General features: G+C 39.7%; 1 protein-coding gene across 1 annotated transcript; it reads left to right on the top strand.

Moving 5' to 3' along the window:
* Positions 1–401: 401 nt before the first annotated feature.
* On the top strand, positions 402–1804 carry LOC114296118 (xyloglucan endotransglucosylase protein 7). Its single transcript, XM_028240413.2, has 3 exons — positions 402–904; positions 998–1191; positions 1285–1804. Exons 1-3 carry the CDS (start codon positions 617–619, stop codon positions 1673–1675), a joined length of 873 nt encoding a protein of 290 aa, XP_028096214.2. The 5' UTR covers positions 402–616; the 3' UTR covers positions 1676–1804.
* Positions 1805–18602: the final 16798 nt, after the last annotated feature.

Below are 18602 nucleotides of genomic sequence, written 5' to 3'. Positions count from 1 at the left end.
ATAAGTCACGACCTTACACATAAGCAAAAATTCGAACCCACACTCTTAACACTAGGTATGCTTCGCCTAAATTTAGGAGGGAAAAAAATAATTTATCCTATCAATTATATGTACTGTTGCCCGAATAACTGATCCGAAAAGAATCAGCCATGAGACCTAGAGGATTATACCCCGAGGCCATATCAGGTCGGCTAGCCCCTTGGGTTCAAAATTTACTTGCATACTACAAAAATAAAAATGTGACAAGACAACCAATAGATAATGCCTGCTTGCACTAGACGTTATAAAATTTGGCAACAAGGGCTGACATCAATTATGAACCACTTACCAAATACGCGTGTTTGGTTGTAGTAACTTGTTTGACATTTAACTTTTCACAGCTAAGCCCATAAATATCTGATATATATATCTGTCTGTCCAGCTATGCTAAAACTTTGGCCCCCCAACACTGACTCTTGCTTCAACAGAAGAGCCTCTCTCTCTCTCTCTCTCCCCCTATAAATACAGTTTCCCACAGACCCAATCTCTCATCAACTCAAAACTCATCACTGCAAGCAATCTTCAATCACATTCCTATAAAACTCTTTTCTTTTCAATACCAACCACAAAATCATCAATGGCTTCTTCTTCTTCTTCTTCTAGCTCAGTATTGTATATGATAACTGCAATTGTATTAACCTCTGTATTGGTTGTTGTCTCAGCTAGTAACTTCAATCAAGACTTTACCCTCACATGGGGTGATGGCAGGGCTAAAATCCTGAACAATAACCAACTTCTTACCCTTTCGCTCGACAAAACCTCTGGCTCAGGCTTCCAATCCAATAATGAATATCTATTTGGAAAGATAGATATGCAGCTCAAGCTTGTGCCTGGAAATTCTGCTGGCACTGTCACTGCCTATTATGTATGTTCTTCTTACTTAACATTTACATCAATCAATGTTTTTCTAGATATATGATTTTATAAATAATATGTAAATTTTATTCTTGTATTGCAGTTATCATCACAAGGATCAACCCATGATGAGATTGACTTTGAATTTTTGGGCAATTTGAGTGGTGATCCTTACATTCTTCACACTAATGTGTTTAGCCAAGGCAAAGGCAACAGAGAGCAACAATTCTACCTATGGTTTGACCCCACTGCTGATTTCCACACATACTCTATCCTCTGGAACCCCCAACGCATCATGTAAGTACCCTAAAAACAGTGAAAAATGACATTGCTCTCAATTTTACATTTAAAATTTTGTATTGATTGAATAATTTTTTGTCCCCATTTCAGTTTCTCTGTTGATGGAACACCCATTAGAGAGTTCAAGAATGCAGAGTCAGTTGGTGTTCCATACCCAAAGAACCAACCCATGAGGATATACTCCAGTCTGTGGAATGCTGATGATTGGGCAACAAGAGGTGGACTTGTCAAGACTGAATGGACAAAAGCTCCATTCACTGCTTCATACAGAAACTTCAATGCCAATGCTTGCATTTGGTCTTCAGGATCATCTTCTTGTTCTTCTTCATCATCTAATAGCAATGCGTGGCTCTCAGAACAGTTAGACTCCACAAACCAAGGAAGATTGAAATGGGTGCAGAAAAACTACATGATATACAATTATTGCACTGACTCAAAAAGATTCCCACAAGGATTTCCTCCAGAATGCAGCATGTCATAAAATATTAAACACAACCAAACTGTATATCACTTCCACTATTAACATCATTTATTATTTAATCTTTATCATTGTAATTGCTCTTAAAGCCAATAAAATAGATCATTGCTTTTCTGTATTATCCACAATGATGTTTGAGTCTTTATGATTAATCTCTTCCTCCATTTTGGAGTAAAATGGCTTAAAACAATTATCTGCAATTGAATGAAATTATTTTTTTTTCAAGCAAGATAGTGGAAATTATTTTTCCTCTTGTAACTAGAGTTGTGAACAAGCCAAGTTGAGCTACCTAATAAATTGTTTAAATTTGAGAATGTCTTTGAACCTCATCTTATTATTGTTTGAGCTCAAAACTGGATTGATTTTGTCAGTTTACTTTTAAAACACTGATTGATTTTTAACGTTTCATATATATATATTGTGTGTGTCAATTTTCGACCACACTGTCAAACTAGTACTTAACTGGAGAGCACCGGCAGAATAGATTAAACCCGAACGACCTATCAACAAAAAAGAAGAGATTCTGGCGGTAGTTTGTCTACCCGGGAATACTCCGACGATCAAGTCAGTTATCTCTCAAAGATAGCAAAAGTGCTTAACTCACTATTCAGAGCATGAAAAGCATACCTTAGACCAATGGAGGTATCTCTCTTTTATAGCCAACACTTACCTAATCCCAATAGAAGTCTAGTTTCAATGGACTTAGGATTACTGCTAATTTTGGACTCTTAGTGGGATTGGGATAAACTCTCTAAGAGTCTTATCTTTACCCAAACTGAAGTCCTTTCTCATTTTAGGACTCTTGTCCCTTATCCGTTTATCTCGTATTCCGATATCTTCGGAGATAACCTCGGCCTAACCGAGATCACCTCGGCGTCATGACCAGGACACGTGGCACCTCGACTGACACGTCGGCGTCACCTTGGCCACGTGTTGGTACTTAGAAAATATATCCCCACAACTGCCCCCTAAGTTCTATTACCTCGGCATTCTGAGGTGATGGAACCTATACCAGAACTTCCTATCAATACATCGGTTTAAAGTCTCTTAGCCGAGATCATCATATAGGCCGACATGTCTCTTTAAGGTTTAAAGTTTCGAAGATCTCCTTCACGCGTATGAGCTGTCATGCAAAATAACTCAACCGTTTCAGCCACGCGTCTCCCTTTTACTGGATCATACTCCGTACACGTTTGCAAGTCGTCTTGCGCCTACATGCGCCGTCTGAAAAATCCGTTTTTCTAGGCTCATCAATTTCTTTTTGCCGCCTTTTCACGTTTTTGGACAAAACCAGTACCCCTTCTCTTCGTCTCTTCACTTTTCATCGTTTCTGTAGCTTTCTCTCTCTCTAGCTTTTTCAAATCTTTCATTGTTCCAAGCTTTCAAGCTCTGCTACCATCGTTGTTCACCTCCTCCGATGAGACTCTTGCTACTCTTCTCCGCTGCTGTCGTTCGTCTGACTTTGGCGAACTCAACACCGGCTTCTTTCCTTTGGTGAGTTACTGGTTCTTCCCGATTTTAGTTATTGTCGTTCTTCAAGAAGTTTTGCTTCATTACCTGCCATTGCCTTCTTACTCAAGTATTTGATTTATGAATCACGCATCTGAATGTGCTTATTTCATGATTTTGCTCTTGCCCGTGTCTTGAATGCACGTACTGCCCACAACTTTTCTGCACTTTTGCCACTGTTCTTGTCCTTATACCCTTTGTACTTACAATGTTCTTGATAGTTCATCTTTGTTCTTGATTCTGAAGCGCATTCTTGCTTTTCTGTTTTCCAGATTCGTGCCTTTAATCTTTGTTTCCATAGATCTAGGTTTGGGATTTGTTTATAGAACCCACAAATTCTTATGAAAAATCGAAAACGATCCCCACAATTTCTTACCCCACAAATTTTTAGGTTTTTGCCGAGGTCCCAATAACCCTTTCAAAACACCTTCATTCTGAAACCCAGTTCCTCCTAGTTGGGCCGATATCATGGGTATGTGAAAACATAGGGTAAACACCCCGACTAAGTTAGATCACTTTAGGCGCGAGTTTGACATCTCTGCCGACGTTCATCTGAGGTTGGCTGGGGAGGATGACTCTATCATGCCCACAGTCGATTCCATGCCCCTCCCTGTTGTAGCTTTCATTGAGTGCAGACTTCGGCTCCCACTTAATATCCTTTTTCGTGAGATCATTCACTACTATAAGTTGAACCCAATGCAGCTTGCCATCAACTCTTACCGAGTCATTAATGGCATCATAGCCTCAGCCAAACAAGAAAACGTTAGGGTTACCTTAGCCAATATCCAGTATTGCTACACCATGTGTGGCCTCAAAAAAGACACGGGCTACGTTTACTACCTCAAGCCGACATCCACAGAATATAAAATCGTAGCCGACCTCCCAAACTTCAACAAGGGAGCTGGAGACGATTACTTCATTACCTCGGGGAACTAGGAGTTCACTCCAGATGAGGACCTTCATCTCTACCCTCTTCTTCGATCAGTTTTTGTAGAGGGCAATGCTAAGAGCCCTGTGTTCATACTGACTTGTTTTTAAAGCCTTCAATACTTTGTTCGCTCTAATGTCTGTTTTTCTTGCAGCTCTTCTTAAGCTACCAAAGGGCTTCCGACAGTCTTTCTTTCCTAGTAAAGACTTGAAGAAGTTACTGGATCAGCCAATTCACAAACGGAAGGCCCCTCTTCTACTCAATTTCATTCCTACCTACAAGTCAGCTCTTCCCGACGTCCCCAAGAAGAAGAAGAAAAGCCTTTCTCCGCCTTCCGCTACAACTCCTCAAGCTGCCTCCACATCTCGGCCAGATCAAGGATCAACTTCTGACCCAGCAGATCAGCCATCAACTTCGGCTCCATATCTGATCTCCATATCCTAGTGCCGTCAACGACGCCGAACAGTTTTTGCTGCTGAAATGGGCTGCCAAAAAGCAGTTGCCAAAAACCTCTTAGCCAGCATCCCTACCGCTGTTGACGTTCAACTAGCACAAACCCAGCCTCAGCCAAAGCAGAAACAAAAAAGAATTAAGAAGGCCCAGCCAAAGGCAAAGGTGACTCAGGTTGATACTGATGATACCTTGCCAATCTCCAAATTGGCTAAGAGTGACAAGTCCCATTCTGCCGCCGAGAAGACGCCTGTCGAGGGCCAACCATCCGAATCTACCCGATCAAAGAGACCGAGGTCATCTGATACAACCACCTCGGGGTCTCTAAAGCACGATGCCCCCTGGGCCCCCCAAATCACACTGGAGGATAAGCCAGTTAGGGCTAGTGATAATGCCGATGACATAAACGTCGGCGTTGCCCTTAGTACTACTCTGCTTCTTCTCGGGGATCTCGACCGAAATGCTGAGTTGAGTGAATATGAAAACTATGCTCTGATGCTCCAGCGCTCTGTCTAAGTGAGTGTCTTTATTTGGTCATTTTTCTTTCTTTCTTTCTTGTACTTAGAAAATTTTTTAATAACTTTTGTCTTGTTCACTTTCAGGCCATCCAGCATGTTCATTCCTTCTCAATACAATCATTTGAGAACCGAAAAGAATTGGCCGACAAGAAGAGGGAGGCTGCTAGCCTGCAAAAGACTAATAAAAAGCTTGCAATCCAAGATGAAGACCTCGGAGGATCAAGCCGAGGCTGCTATCAAGGCCCAAAATGTCGCCAAAGAAAAAGCAGAATCCGCTGAGGCCATTAAGAAGGTTCTTGAGGCCGAAAAGAGAGAGGCTGAAGAAAAGATGACTTAGGCCCAGAAGGAACTTCAAGAAGCCCTGGCCACAAAAGAGGCCAAAGTCAAGGCCACCGATGAGAAGGGCTATAACGAAGGGGTGGCCGATGTCACGGCAAACTATGAAAAGCAAGTTAAGCATGCATGCAACAAGGGTTTCACCCTGGGTTGGATGTCTCTTCTAAAAAAGCTTGAAGTCCCCGAGAACTCGCCCCTCAGGAATGCCGACGTCATTCCTCTTCCATTCCCTCCAACTCCAAGTCAATCTGAAGACGAATTTGAGTCCGAGGAGGAGACCTTGGTGAGGAAATCAAAGGAGGCTGCTGGGACCAAGTCCCCTTCTCTGAATGAGCAAGTCCTGGACTTGACTCAAGGTGAGGAGGGTGAGGAAGTCCCCAAGGATGCCACTCATGAGAAGGCGTCATCGGACGTGCCCCTTGCCGACAAGAGCCTCAATCTAACCCTTCAAGAAATTAACGCCGAGCTTGGGGTTGAAAAGGCTGCCGAGGTGTTTTCGCAGCAGTCCTCCGAAGTCCAAACCCAGCCTGCTAATGATGCTGAATAATCTTAATTTTATGTTTTTCTCTTTCTTCTGTGCTCTGTACTTTTGTCTTTCTTTTAAAACAGTGTAAGCTCTTCATATGGCCGAAGTGCCTTCTTATAAATACAACTTCTTTGTTTTGAATGTTTGTATATTTGCCTTCGTTTTACTACTCTTGTATGATTCCATACTTAGAATATTTTGCATATCATTAATATACACTTCAATCTTGTGCAACCTTCTCGGGGTGACACACCTCGGTTATATAAACTAATGATTTTCCTCGGCAAGTACCCAAGTATCTTTCTTGGTACAACCTTGGTTTCAATTGTAAATTTTTTCATAAAATTTCAACAAGTGTTTAACCTTGGTTTAACTTCAACTTGTAAACTTTTCTCAAGTTTCAACAAGTGTGAAACATGATCTCGGTTTAACTTCAACTTGTAAACTTTTTAAGTTTCAACAAGTGTTAAACATAATATCGGTTTAACTTCAACTTGTAAACTTTTTAAGTTTCAACAAGTGTTAAACATAATCTCGGTTTAACTTCAACTTGTAAACTTTTTAAGTTTCAACAAGTGTTAAACATAATCTCGGCTTAACTTCAACTTGTAAACTTTTCTCAAGTTTCAACAAGTGTTAAACATAATCTCGGTTTAACTTCAACTTGTAAACTTTTTAAGTTTCAACAAGTGTTAAACATAATCTCGGTTTAACTTCAACTTGTAAACTTTTTAAGTTTCAACAAGTGTTAGAACCGCTTTCCAACTCTTTGCCCTCTAATGTGAACTTAAGTTCCACTTGGGTTCTCATTACGCTGTATTCTAGAAACATCGGCGAGTATCTTATCAGTCATAAATGTAAAAGAATTCTGCTAAAATTTTATTCATTACTTTGGCAAAAAACAAGGAAAATCTAATGATAGAAAAACTTCAGATTACAAGTGTTCCAGGGTCTTGGCAACTCTTTGCCCTAATTATCTTCAAGCCGATATTGTCACGACCCCAAACCGCCCCTAGTAGTTTGGTGCCGTGATGGCCAGTAATCCGAGATTACCGAAGGCCAACTTTCAAAATTCACACACAATCAGAGTATAAATTATGGGGCTTACAAGTGCGGAAGCAATAATCTAAAATACAAGTGGTCCATAAGAGCAGTACATAAGTCAAATAGAATGGCATACATCTTTATGTAGCTTTACAACTTGAATACATATAGAAATGAAGTACAAAAATACATATTACATCTTAACAAAAGGGCTTCTCAAGCCGACATGTTCAAACACAAAAGCTTCAAGATTGCCGACGTCCTTACTGCCGACATAACATGCATACTAGACACACATCTCGGCATAGCCGACTTCTTGCTTGTTACCTACATACATACATAGGGAGGGTGAGCTTGGATACTCAGTGAATGGTATAAGTAATAAAGGGGTTAAATGAATGATTCCCGAGATCTTTTCAAAACAATACATAGTATATCCTTGTCAAAACCATACATAACATAGCTTAGCTTGACTTGAAACAAAACGTCAATTGAACCTTGGTCTTTCAAAACAAACAAAGGTGCCACGAAAGCTTAGAGTCCCCTGGCACGTACGGACTTCACATGTGTGCTACTAATGCTTATAGTCCCTTAGCACGTACGGACTTGTGCCATAATTGCTTAAAGTCCCCTGGCACGTACGGACTTCACATATGTGCTACTAATGCTTAAAGTCCCCTAGCACGTACGGACTTGTGCCACAATTGCTTAAAGTACCTTGGCACGTACGGACTTCACATATGTGCTACTAAGGCTTAAAGTCCCCTAGCACGTACGGACTTTCAAAGATTGTCATCCAAACAAAGCTTACTTGATACATTGCCAACCAAAACAGAGTTTATACTTGATACATAAAATAGGGATATCATTCATGCTTAACAAATACTTTTATCAAAACAAGTCAAAGCTTTATCAAAATGTTATAACATAACTTTATTAGAAATACCACTCACTTTAGTTCTTGGGACGTCGGGGTCAAGGCAAAGGTCCAAGTCCTACAAACACATGGCAAAGCACACTGAATGCACTTCTCAAACTAGTCTCACATGCATGCAATAATCTCAGGAAAATATGCTGGAAGTCAAAACACTGTTTTACATGTCAGGAAGACATGCTGGGTACCAACCAGGTCTTTGCCGAGGTCCCACATCTCCTGGCCGAGGTGTGGCTACTTAGGCTTCGGCATGCGGCTGCATGCCGAGGTGCGCACAAGACAACTAAAGGTGTAAGTGATCATGCAAGGTAGGCCAAGGTGAGATACGATGCTTGGCCTAAGTGTGAGGTCTGGTGAGAGTGATCTCAGCGAATACACCTCGGGAAGTGAAATTTGGAGATCTGGGTTTCCACCCGTGAAGAATAGGAAGAACATGAACACGAAGATCATGAAGAACATGGATGCTAAAATCATAACTTCTTTATAACAAAATCTGGGATTTCATGCTATGAGTTCGAAAACATGGACCTGGGTACCCATACTTGAAAATCATGCGAAAACAAACACAAAAACATGGATCCAGGCATGAGCCTTCGGATCAAAACATGACTTTTCTTGAAGAACACATGAATGCCATTTTCTCTTTCTAAAACCGAACTTCAAAGCAATGCAGGGCTTACAAATCATATTTAATCATGCAATGCAATAACATGAACATAAAGAACAACAAGAGCGAATCAAGAATCTAACCTTAGAACACGGATCTAACGGTTCGATCTCTAGGAATCAAGCTTAGAAATCCACTCTCGCTCAAGAACTCTTCTTCCTCTCCTAGAGCTTCTCTCTCCTCTTCAAAACAAGTATACAACAAAATGATGGGTTCTCTCTCTCTATCGGCTGACTTAACTCTCAGCTCGGACATGTGGCAACGGCTGGTTGGTTCTCCTAAAAAAAGTGATAGATTGACAAGACAAGACTATGACAAAGCGTATCTAACAAGCTACTCGGTATGGCACTCCGACAAGTGGTGACATCGGCTAACAACAAGACTTCGGCAACTAAGGTGACAATGACCTCGGCTAGGAAGGACAACACTTGACTAAGCTGTGCCACACCTTGGCCTAGATGTGCCACACCTCGGTCTAGGTCGTACCACTCCGGGACAAGGTCACTCAGGTGCAAAGGTAACATCTCGGCCAAGATAATACACATCTCGGCCTTGGCGATTCACACCTCGGCCTAGATAATGACATCTCAGCCAATATGCCAGGGCGAAGGTGGAGGTCAAACAAAGGGGTTCCAAGATACTTCTAGACTGAAGATGACCTCGGCTTGGAATGATCTAGGCTTAACATAACCTAGGCTTGGCACGACTTCGGCTAAACATAACTTAGGCTCGGGGCACCAAGGAAGGAAACAAGCATGCACACAACACTTAGGCAAATCGCATAGACATCAAAACAAGGCATGGATCTTACCTAGGCAAAACAAGTCATAAACATGCAAATACAAGCTTAACGAGTCATAATCATACCAATGTTCATGAACATGACTAAGACATAAATGTGGGTTGTTACAGATATGCCCCATTACCCAATATCGAAGTGATTCTGTAAGGTCCTTCCCAATTTGGGCCAAACTTGCCCTCTCTGGGATCCTTTTTGTTGCCGACGACTTTTCTCAAGACTAGGTCGCCGACTTGGAACTCCCTTGGGTTAACTCTTTTATTGTAAGCCCTGGCAAGCTGCTACTGGTATGCTGCTAGCTGAATTGCAGCTCTCTCCCTTATTTCTTCTAGTAGATCCAGGTCTCGGGCTAAAAGTACATCATTAGTCCCGTTCTCTACTCCCTGGGTTTTTATCCCTGGTATACCGACCTCCAGTGGAATGACAGCTTCTGTGCCATAGGCCATGGCAAAGGGGGATTTCCCTATTGATCTTCTCGGCGTAGTTTGATATGCCCAAAGTACACTTGACTGTTCATCCACCCATTTTTCCTTTGCTGCTTGCAACCTCTTCTTAATCCCATCCAAGATGACTTTATTGGATGCTTCTGCTTGTCCATTGCTCTGAGGAAAACTCGGGGTAGAAAAGTAATTCTTGATTTTGAACTTTGTACAGAAACTCTTGATTAGCTTACTGTCAAATTGTGTTCCATTGTCAGCAACTATTGCTCCCGGAATCCCAAATCTAGTGATGATGTTCCTCCATATGAAGTTCTTCACATCTACATCTAGGATCTTGGCTAGGGGCTCAGCTTCTATCCACTTGGTGAAGTAATCTGTTGCTACCAACAGGTACTTCCTTTGTCCAGTTACTTGGGACAGTTGCCTAACGAGATCCATGCCCCATTGGGCAAACGGCCAAGGACTGGATACTGGGTTCAGGTCTGCTGCTGGTTGGTGTATCAGAGGTGCAAACCTTTAGTATTTTTCACACTTTTTCACATAGGCTTCTGTATCTCTTTGAATGTAGGGCCACCAATACCCCTGCGTAATGGCCCTATGGGCAAGTGATCTGCCCCCAGCGTGGCTTCCACAAACTCCTTCATGTATTTCATATAAAAAAATCTTCAACTTGTGAAGGATGTACACACTTCAAAAGGGGTCCAGTGAAGGATCTTCTGTAGAGATGTCCTTCCGCTGTCAAATTGAATCTTGCCGACTTCAATCTGATCTTGTGTGCTTCTTTGTGGTCATCTGACAGCTTCCTTTCCTTTAAGAATGCTACAATTGCATCTATCCAGCTTGGTCCCATATCCATACACATTGCTTCGTGCTCTGCGATCGGTGGTTCAATGCTCGGGCCCAACAGGTATTCGACCATTATCGTCCTTGCTTTTCCAGATTGTATTGCACTAGCTAGATTGGCTAGTGCATCGGCGTGACTGTTATCATCTTGGCTAATCTGATGTAGTCGGCAATTCTGAAACAAGGCCACTAACCTGCTGACTTCCTTTGCGTAGGCTGATATTCTTTCATCTTGGGCTGCAAACTCGCCCGTTGTCTAGTTGACTATGAGTTGGGAGTGACAGAAGACTATCACTTCATCTGCTTCTGCTGCAACTGCCAGTTTTAGTCCTGCAATCAATGCTTCATACTCTGCTTTGTTGTTTGAGGCCTTGAACCCCAATCGAATGGACTGTTCCAATATCTCTCCATCTGGAGATACCAATACTACTCCTGTCCCCGCTCCTTGTCGGTTTGAGCTCCTATCGACAAATAATCGAAAGGAGTCGGCGATGTAAATGCTGCAGGGTCTGAGTTTTTCCTTTTTCCTTTGTTCTGTTGCATTTGGCTGGGCTTCTCCCTGCTTACTTGGACATCATTCACTTCGGCTCAACGGAGCCCGATGTACGATGGATTCTGGTGTGAACTCGTCCACGAAGTCGGCTAAAACTTGGCCTTTGATTGCTATTCTGGGTCTGTACTCCAAGTCATACTGTCCCAAGGCCACTGCCCATCTGGCTATTCTTCCTGTCAGGTCTCCTTATTGTAGCAAGGACTTTAAGGGCTGTTCAGTTAGCACCACAATTTTATGGGCCTGGAAGTAATGGTTCAATTTCTTTGAAGTCATTACTAAAGCCAGTGCCAGTTTTTCTAAGGGTAGATACCTTGTTTCTGCATCGGCTAGGGTTTTGCATACATAGTAAACAGCTCTTTGCTCCCCTTTTTCTTCTCGTATTACCACTGCGCTTACTGCATGTTCTGAAACTGCTAAGTACAAAAACAACTCCTCCCCAGGTTCTGGATTTGAAAGAACTAGGGTTGTGGTCAAATACTTTTTCAAGTTGGCCAGGGCGACCTCGCACTCTTCTGTCTATAAAAAATCTGTGGCTTTCTTCACTAAGTTGAAGAAAGGTTTGCACTTGTCTGAGCTTCTACTTATGAACCTATTCAGGGCTGCAGCCCTTCCAGTCAACATTTGTATCTGTTTTGCCGATGGTGGGCTTTTCAATTCCAGGATGGCCTTAATTTGATCTGGGCTGGCCTTAATGCCTGTTCTAGTCACCAAGTATCCTAAAAACTTACCAGATCCCACTCCAAATGCACATTTTGCTGCATTGAGTCGGAGCTGATGTGTTTTAAGGATGTCACAGACTGTTTTCAGGTCAGCCAAATGACCTTTAGGTTCCTTGGTCATCACGACCATGTCGTCGATGTAAACTTCCACCGTTCTGCCAATCAGGTGTTTGAACATCTTGGTTACCAGTCTTTGGTAAGTTACTCCTGCGTTTGTCAACCCAAAAGGCATCACTCTGTAGTAGTACAGCCCTTTTGAGGTGATAAATGCAGTCTTCTCATCTGGGGAATGCATGGCTATCTGATGGTATCCCTTGTAGGCATCCAGGAAGCTCATCCTTCCATGCCCCGAAGTGGCGTCTACCAGCTGGTCAATCTTGGGTAGAGGAAAACTGTCTTTGGGACAGGCCTTGTTTAGGCTGGTAAAGTCCACGCAGACCCTCTATTTACCATTCTTTTTCTTCACCACCACGTGTTTGATAGCCATGTCGGGTAATTTACCTCTCGAATGGCCTTGGCTTCCAGAAGTCTGTCTACTTCCTCTTCCACTGCTTCGACGTGCATCAACGTCAGTCTTCTTGCTCGTTAGATTATGAGTTTTGCCGACCTATCAACGTTCAGTTTATGGCAAGTGACCTCGGGGTCAATGCCAGGCATTTCGTAAGGCGTCCAAGCAAACACCTCAATATTTGCTCTCAAAAAAGCTTCCAACTCTTTTTCAGCTAAGCCCGAGCCGAGAAGAAATAAGCATTCTTCATCCTCCTCCTAGACGAGGATTTTCTTCAGTGCTTCTTCACTCTTCTCGGCTGGCTCCTTGCCGACATCCTCTAGGACCTCCACGTCCTCGCCTTCAATCTCTGCCTTCTCTGGTTCTCGTATGCTGCAGGTGGATTTCATCGCTGCCACGGAGCAGTTCTTTGCCTACAGCTGATCTCTTCTAATCTCCTCTATCCCATGTTTTGTTGGGAACCGCAATAGTTGATGCAATGTTGAGGGAACAACCCCCATCGCATGCAACCACGGCCTTTCCAAGATGATATTGTAAGGGGAGGGTGTGCCGATTACGGTGAACTCTGTCTTTATCTTTTTAGTGCCAGCCTGCACCTCCAAGCTTGTCGTTCCCAGTGGCCATGTCGGCGTTCCATTGAACCCAACCATTAGGCTATTGGATTGTTCCATATCGTCTGGGTGAAGGCCAAACTCCTTGTAACATCTGACGTACATGATGTCACAGGAGCTGCCTTGGTCGATTAAGATGCGCTTCACTTGGCACTCCCCAACCTGGAGGGATACTACCAAGGCATCATTATGTGGATGCTGTACTATCTCAAGGTCGGCTTCAATAAAGGACACTACTGGTCCTTGGCACTCCTCTGCCCGATGTCTCTTCTCCCCTACTTGGTAGACATGCTACAAGTGCTTTACCTTCTGAATCTCCCCCCTAATCTCATTTTCGTTGACCTTCGAGTGAATTACATTAATTACCCGAGGTCCTCCTTCCTGAGGTTGCTGTGCTGGGGGAGGCGGGGCTGCTGGTGCTTGAGGCAATCTTGCATGTTCTTCCCTTGTCCTGGCCTCATCGACAAGGTCTCTCAGATGGCCTTGCCTCACCAGGTCTTCTAAGTGTGTTTTCAGGGCTCTACAACCCTGAGTCATGTGTCCATCTTCAGTTTGGTAAGCACAATGTCTGCCGAGGTTTCTTCCCATAAACTCTCCTGGTGCCCTCGCTGGCGCTCTGAAATAGGGTTGGTTCTGAATCTTATCCAAGACTTTGTGAATTAGGATTCGGAACACAGTCGTAACTACCTGAGTAGTCCTTAGTCCTATCTCTTGCTTGCTGGATCCATTGTTACCTCGGCCTCGCTTCGGCGAGCTGTTTCCTTTTTCTTGTTTTGTCTCCTTAGTCCCCGATGTATCTTCCTTAGCTCTGGCATACTTCTCGATTCTAGCCATGAGATCCTCCATGCTTTTTGGCAATGTCTTTGCCAAAGATTTTCATAGTGGACAGTCGTCTTTTAGGCCGTCCTTGAAAGATACGATTGCCACCTCTTGATTACACTCTGGTATTCGGTTGAACTCCTCATAATACCTTTTTGCATAGGCCCTAAGGCCTTCTTCCTTACTGATCTTCAGAGCCATCAATGCGTCCACCCTTAATGGCTGCAGCTTGTTTGTCACGAACCTGGCCACAAACATCTCGGCCAGTCCTTCCCAGGTCTTCACACTTCCCTTTGGTAGTTTGTAAAACCAATCTGATGTAATCTCCCCGAAGGATGAGGGGAACACTTTGCAGAGCAGCGGCTCGTTCCCACTATACAATGCCATTGAGTTCAAGTATAATCCAACGTAGAAGTTAGGGTCTGACTTACCATCGTATATTTGGAACCTTGGCATACTGAATCTCTTCGGCGCCTCAAATTTGTCCAATTCTACCGAGAATGGTGTTCTCGGCTTAACAGGTGAAGTTACTTCGGCGTCGGCATTATGTTGTTTCCTCTTGAGGTAATCTCTCAAGTCTTCCTTGCTCCGCCCAGGAGCTCGGCTATCTCCCGACTTCAGTCTTTTCGGCATACTACTCTCAGTTTCATTGTGGGCTCTTTTCGACCTTTCTCCATGAGTTGTGTCAAAGCATAGCTCCTGCCTTTGAACATGCCGATGTTCTTTGGGGTCTGCTTCTTTAGTTCGTTATGTCCTTCGTGACTCTTCTTTCCTCGGCTCTCCTCGCTCGACCTCCTTGGAAGGCTGGTGAGAGTGTTTTTCGCTTCTGGTGTGCTAAGGGGCTATTGGGATTGACTTCTGCCCCCCCTTCTGGGCATTGGCCGCTGGAATCGACGTGTCCTGCAGCGGGTATGGTGGCTGCATGACATTGCTTTGCATCATAAAATTAACGACCGATTGCAGGTCTGCCAACTTGTTTGCCATCTCCTTCACCTCTTCGTCCCTCCGCAGGCATCTATCCTTCCATATCTAGAGGTCATCCTCGTTGTAGTATCCGCTTCGATCTGGTTTCTTTGGCATGTCGCCAATAATAATAATAATAATAATAATTTAGCAAATCATTCTCTCTCTATTATATATATATATATATATATATATATTGTAAAATATCAAAAAACAACTAAAAATTTATTCTATCTAATTTTTTGTTTGATTTTGTAAACAAGTCAGCATAATTTTCTGATTTGATTTAAAAAATTGATTGATTTTACCAATTGATTTTTGAATATTTTGGCAATTCGGCTAAAAGCCTTTTTTTTTTTTTTTTGTTGGATGAATAAACTATCAATAGGTCTTAATAATTTTCATCAAGTCTTATTAAAAATAAGTCTTAATAAAAATGTTGTTAAAAAATCATTTTTTGTGACCATTTTTTGCATGTCACTAAAAATTGACAATTGATGACTTTTTTTTTTGTCACGATTTTTATAAATTGTGGTTAAAACTTATAATTAGTAATGTTTTTTTGTAACAAATTTTTTAAATTGTTACTGAAAGTTGAAACTTGGTAACATTTTTTTGTGACGATTTTTTTAAATTGTTGTTAAAATTTATAGTTAGTGACTTTTTTGTAATAAAATTTTCAAACAGTCATTAAAAATTAACAATTAATGATATTTTTTTTAATAATATTTGATAAAAAAAAGTCATTTATTCTCACTGAACTTATTAGATAATAAGTCCACTATTAGGATTTACACGTAAGTCCCCTTTTTGAATCACATCACCTCTCTATTTTTTTACACAATTAAATAAATAAATAAATAACTTTTAACTTAATTTCCAAAACAAACCAAATTTACCTTCAACGTTGGATTTTGAAATCAAGATGATTTTACAGTTTGATTTTGAAAGCCAATTGATTTTATCAATAGATTTTGAAAATAAGTTGATCTTATCATTTGATTTAAAATCTGGTTAATTAAAAATAAATAAATAAAAATTGAATTTTCCAATTGATTTTTAAAACAGGTTTGTTTTACCATTTGGGTTGGTTCTATATTTGCCTCAACAACATTATTTTTTTATTTTTATTTTTTTTCTCGTGGTGGCTGTGTTAGTAGTTATTTTTTTATTTGTTTTTTTTTAAGGGTGGTTTATGTGTAGGAATGAGTCAAAAAAATTAGATATTTCCTACTAACTCATCGTATAAAATTATATGAAATTAACAAAATTTAATCAATAGCCTAACTGATTAGTTAATTTTATCACTTAACCAGTCCAATCTAATTGACTGATCAGGTAAGCTGCTAGTTAAATTTTGTTAATTTTATATAATTTTGTACGATGAGTTGGTGCGGAATTTAGTTTTTTAGCACACCCTTACATATAATCACATTTTAAAACAAAAAAAAAAAGAAAAACCAAACCAATATAGCCCAACAAATAAAATTAAATTAAAAAAAAATAACTCAGCCTATGTAGTTTGATAAGGTGAGTGAGTTGGGTTAGACTTTATCAAACCATACAAGCTTAGTTAGTGCGAGATGTCTAATACACATAATCACCCTTGCAAAAAAAGAAAGGAAAAGAAAAGATAGAACAAAATATTTAAAAAAAAAACCAAACACACAGCCAAAAATAAAAAAATAAAAAAACTGAATTTTGAGGCAATTTCAAGGCCTCCAATTCGAGGCCTCAAGCATTAATCTCTATATTTTGATTGCGAAAACGAGTTAATTTTAGAGAGAATAAACACTCTATAGTGCTGTCAATGTAATTTACTTATATTAAATTAAAAAAAATTATAATTATAATTATTAATATCTATAATATTTTTTATTTTACTTATAAATATCTTTTAACTGACACATATCAGTAATTCTCCTTGATTTTACCTATTGCTTTTAAAAACGTTTATAAGCTGAAGTATTGTTGGTATAGGTTACGTACTTGGTGTATTATTATTTATGATTTAATTGATCCATAATTATGAGCTAGGGTGGTGATGGTTATAATTACAAGAAAAAAGGGCATTTTTGTCATTTTATTTTTTGGGGTGTGTCAGCCACTTCCTAATGCATATTGTCATTTTTTTGTGCCTCAGAAACAGGTGGTCACAAAAAAAATAGATGTTTGTGACGGCAAAAGACCCGATACAAATTATGCTGGCGAAAAACATATATTTGTGATGGTTTTGTAGCCTACACAAATAAAAAATAAAAATAAACATAAAAAAAAGAAGAAGTCCATTTATAGAAAATTGGCCATAAGCCTTTCACACTGACAGCTTCCTTCTAAAAGTCCAAGGTTTAAATCTTTAATGTATAAAGTCCTTCCGGTCAATGTCTTTAATGCATAAAGTCCATATTTTAAAAAGACTATAATTTTATAGGCTATTTTACCCTCCTAGTACACATATTTTTTTATATGCTACTGCTCATATGAAACTCTGGGCAATGATTTGATAATTGGGAATGATTTGTGAGAAGTAATAAAGAAATCTTCGAGATAGCGAAGATTGATTTTTGCTTTTTTCATTTAACAGCAATTCATTTGAAATTCTTGCATTTCGTGATCGATTTTAAGGTACTAAATAGGTTCAAATATGTTCCATTTAAAACATTATTTTTTTCATTAGTTTGCTTCTTCACGAAGACACTAATGGGTGGAAGACTGACTTCCTACTGATGATTGATGAGTGTGAGGGGCTTGTGGTTCTTGTATAGCATGCCGACTCAAGGCTTAGGTTCAAGTTCTCATAGATATACATTTCGACCATTGTTCGAGTTAGGGTTACAGATTCGTTCAATCACTATTTGATTCTTAATAATTTGTTCAATCACTACTAGATTAATTTTACTTAGATTGCTTTGATAATATACGTCAAAGTTGTTTTAGTTGTTGATATTCTATTTAAATGATAGTAAAATTTTACTTTGGTTTACTATAATAATATGTAATCTGTCATTTATTTACTAATGCTCTGTTTTAAATTAACAGTGAAGTTTCAGAGTAAAATTTTATTCTAAATCAGAGTAAAGTTTACTATGATTCAAAGTAAAATTTTACTCTGAAATTTTACTCTGGTTAAAAACATGTTGATTTACTTAACGATATAAAATTTTACTTTGAATCATAGTAAATTTTACTCTGATTCAGAGTACAATTTTACTCTGAATCAGAATAAAGTTTATTATGATTCAAAATAAAATTTTACTCTGAAATTTTACTCTGGTTAAAAACATGTTGATTTGCTTAACGATATAAAATTTTACTTTGAATCATAGTAAATTTTACTCTGATTCGGAGTAAAATTTTTACTCCGAATACACTATGAGGGTAGCTTAATAGGAGAGTTGATAGATATGAGAGTAATATAGTAAAATAAACAAGTTTTAAAACATTAGGGGGTTTTGAAAGTACCTATATAACTCTTGTCATTTTAAAAGACAAATTAGACAATGAGGGGTCTTTCACCAAATCCTCCTATTTAAAAACTTATTTCAGAATTTTTTAAAAAAAATAAAAATTAATTTGGTGAAAGAAATTAAAAAAAAAATTATAAACACTAATCATTTTTATATAATTGTATATTTTGGAATGTTATAAATAATTTTTAAAATTTATTTTTATCAAATTAGAGTTTTCATTTTTTCAGAAAAAGAAAAGAAAAGAAAAGAATAAGAAAAATCTGATTTTTTTTTTTTTTTTTTTAAGACACAAA

The sequence above is a fragment of the Camellia sinensis genome, chromosome 4 (assembly GCF_055761805.1).
Source record: "Camellia sinensis isolate YWXY chromosome 4, ASM5576180v1, whole genome shotgun sequence".
NCBI lineage: Eukaryota > Viridiplantae > Streptophyta > Magnoliopsida > Ericales > Theaceae > Camellia > Camellia sinensis.
This window is presented reverse-complemented; position numbering and strand designations above follow the sequence as displayed.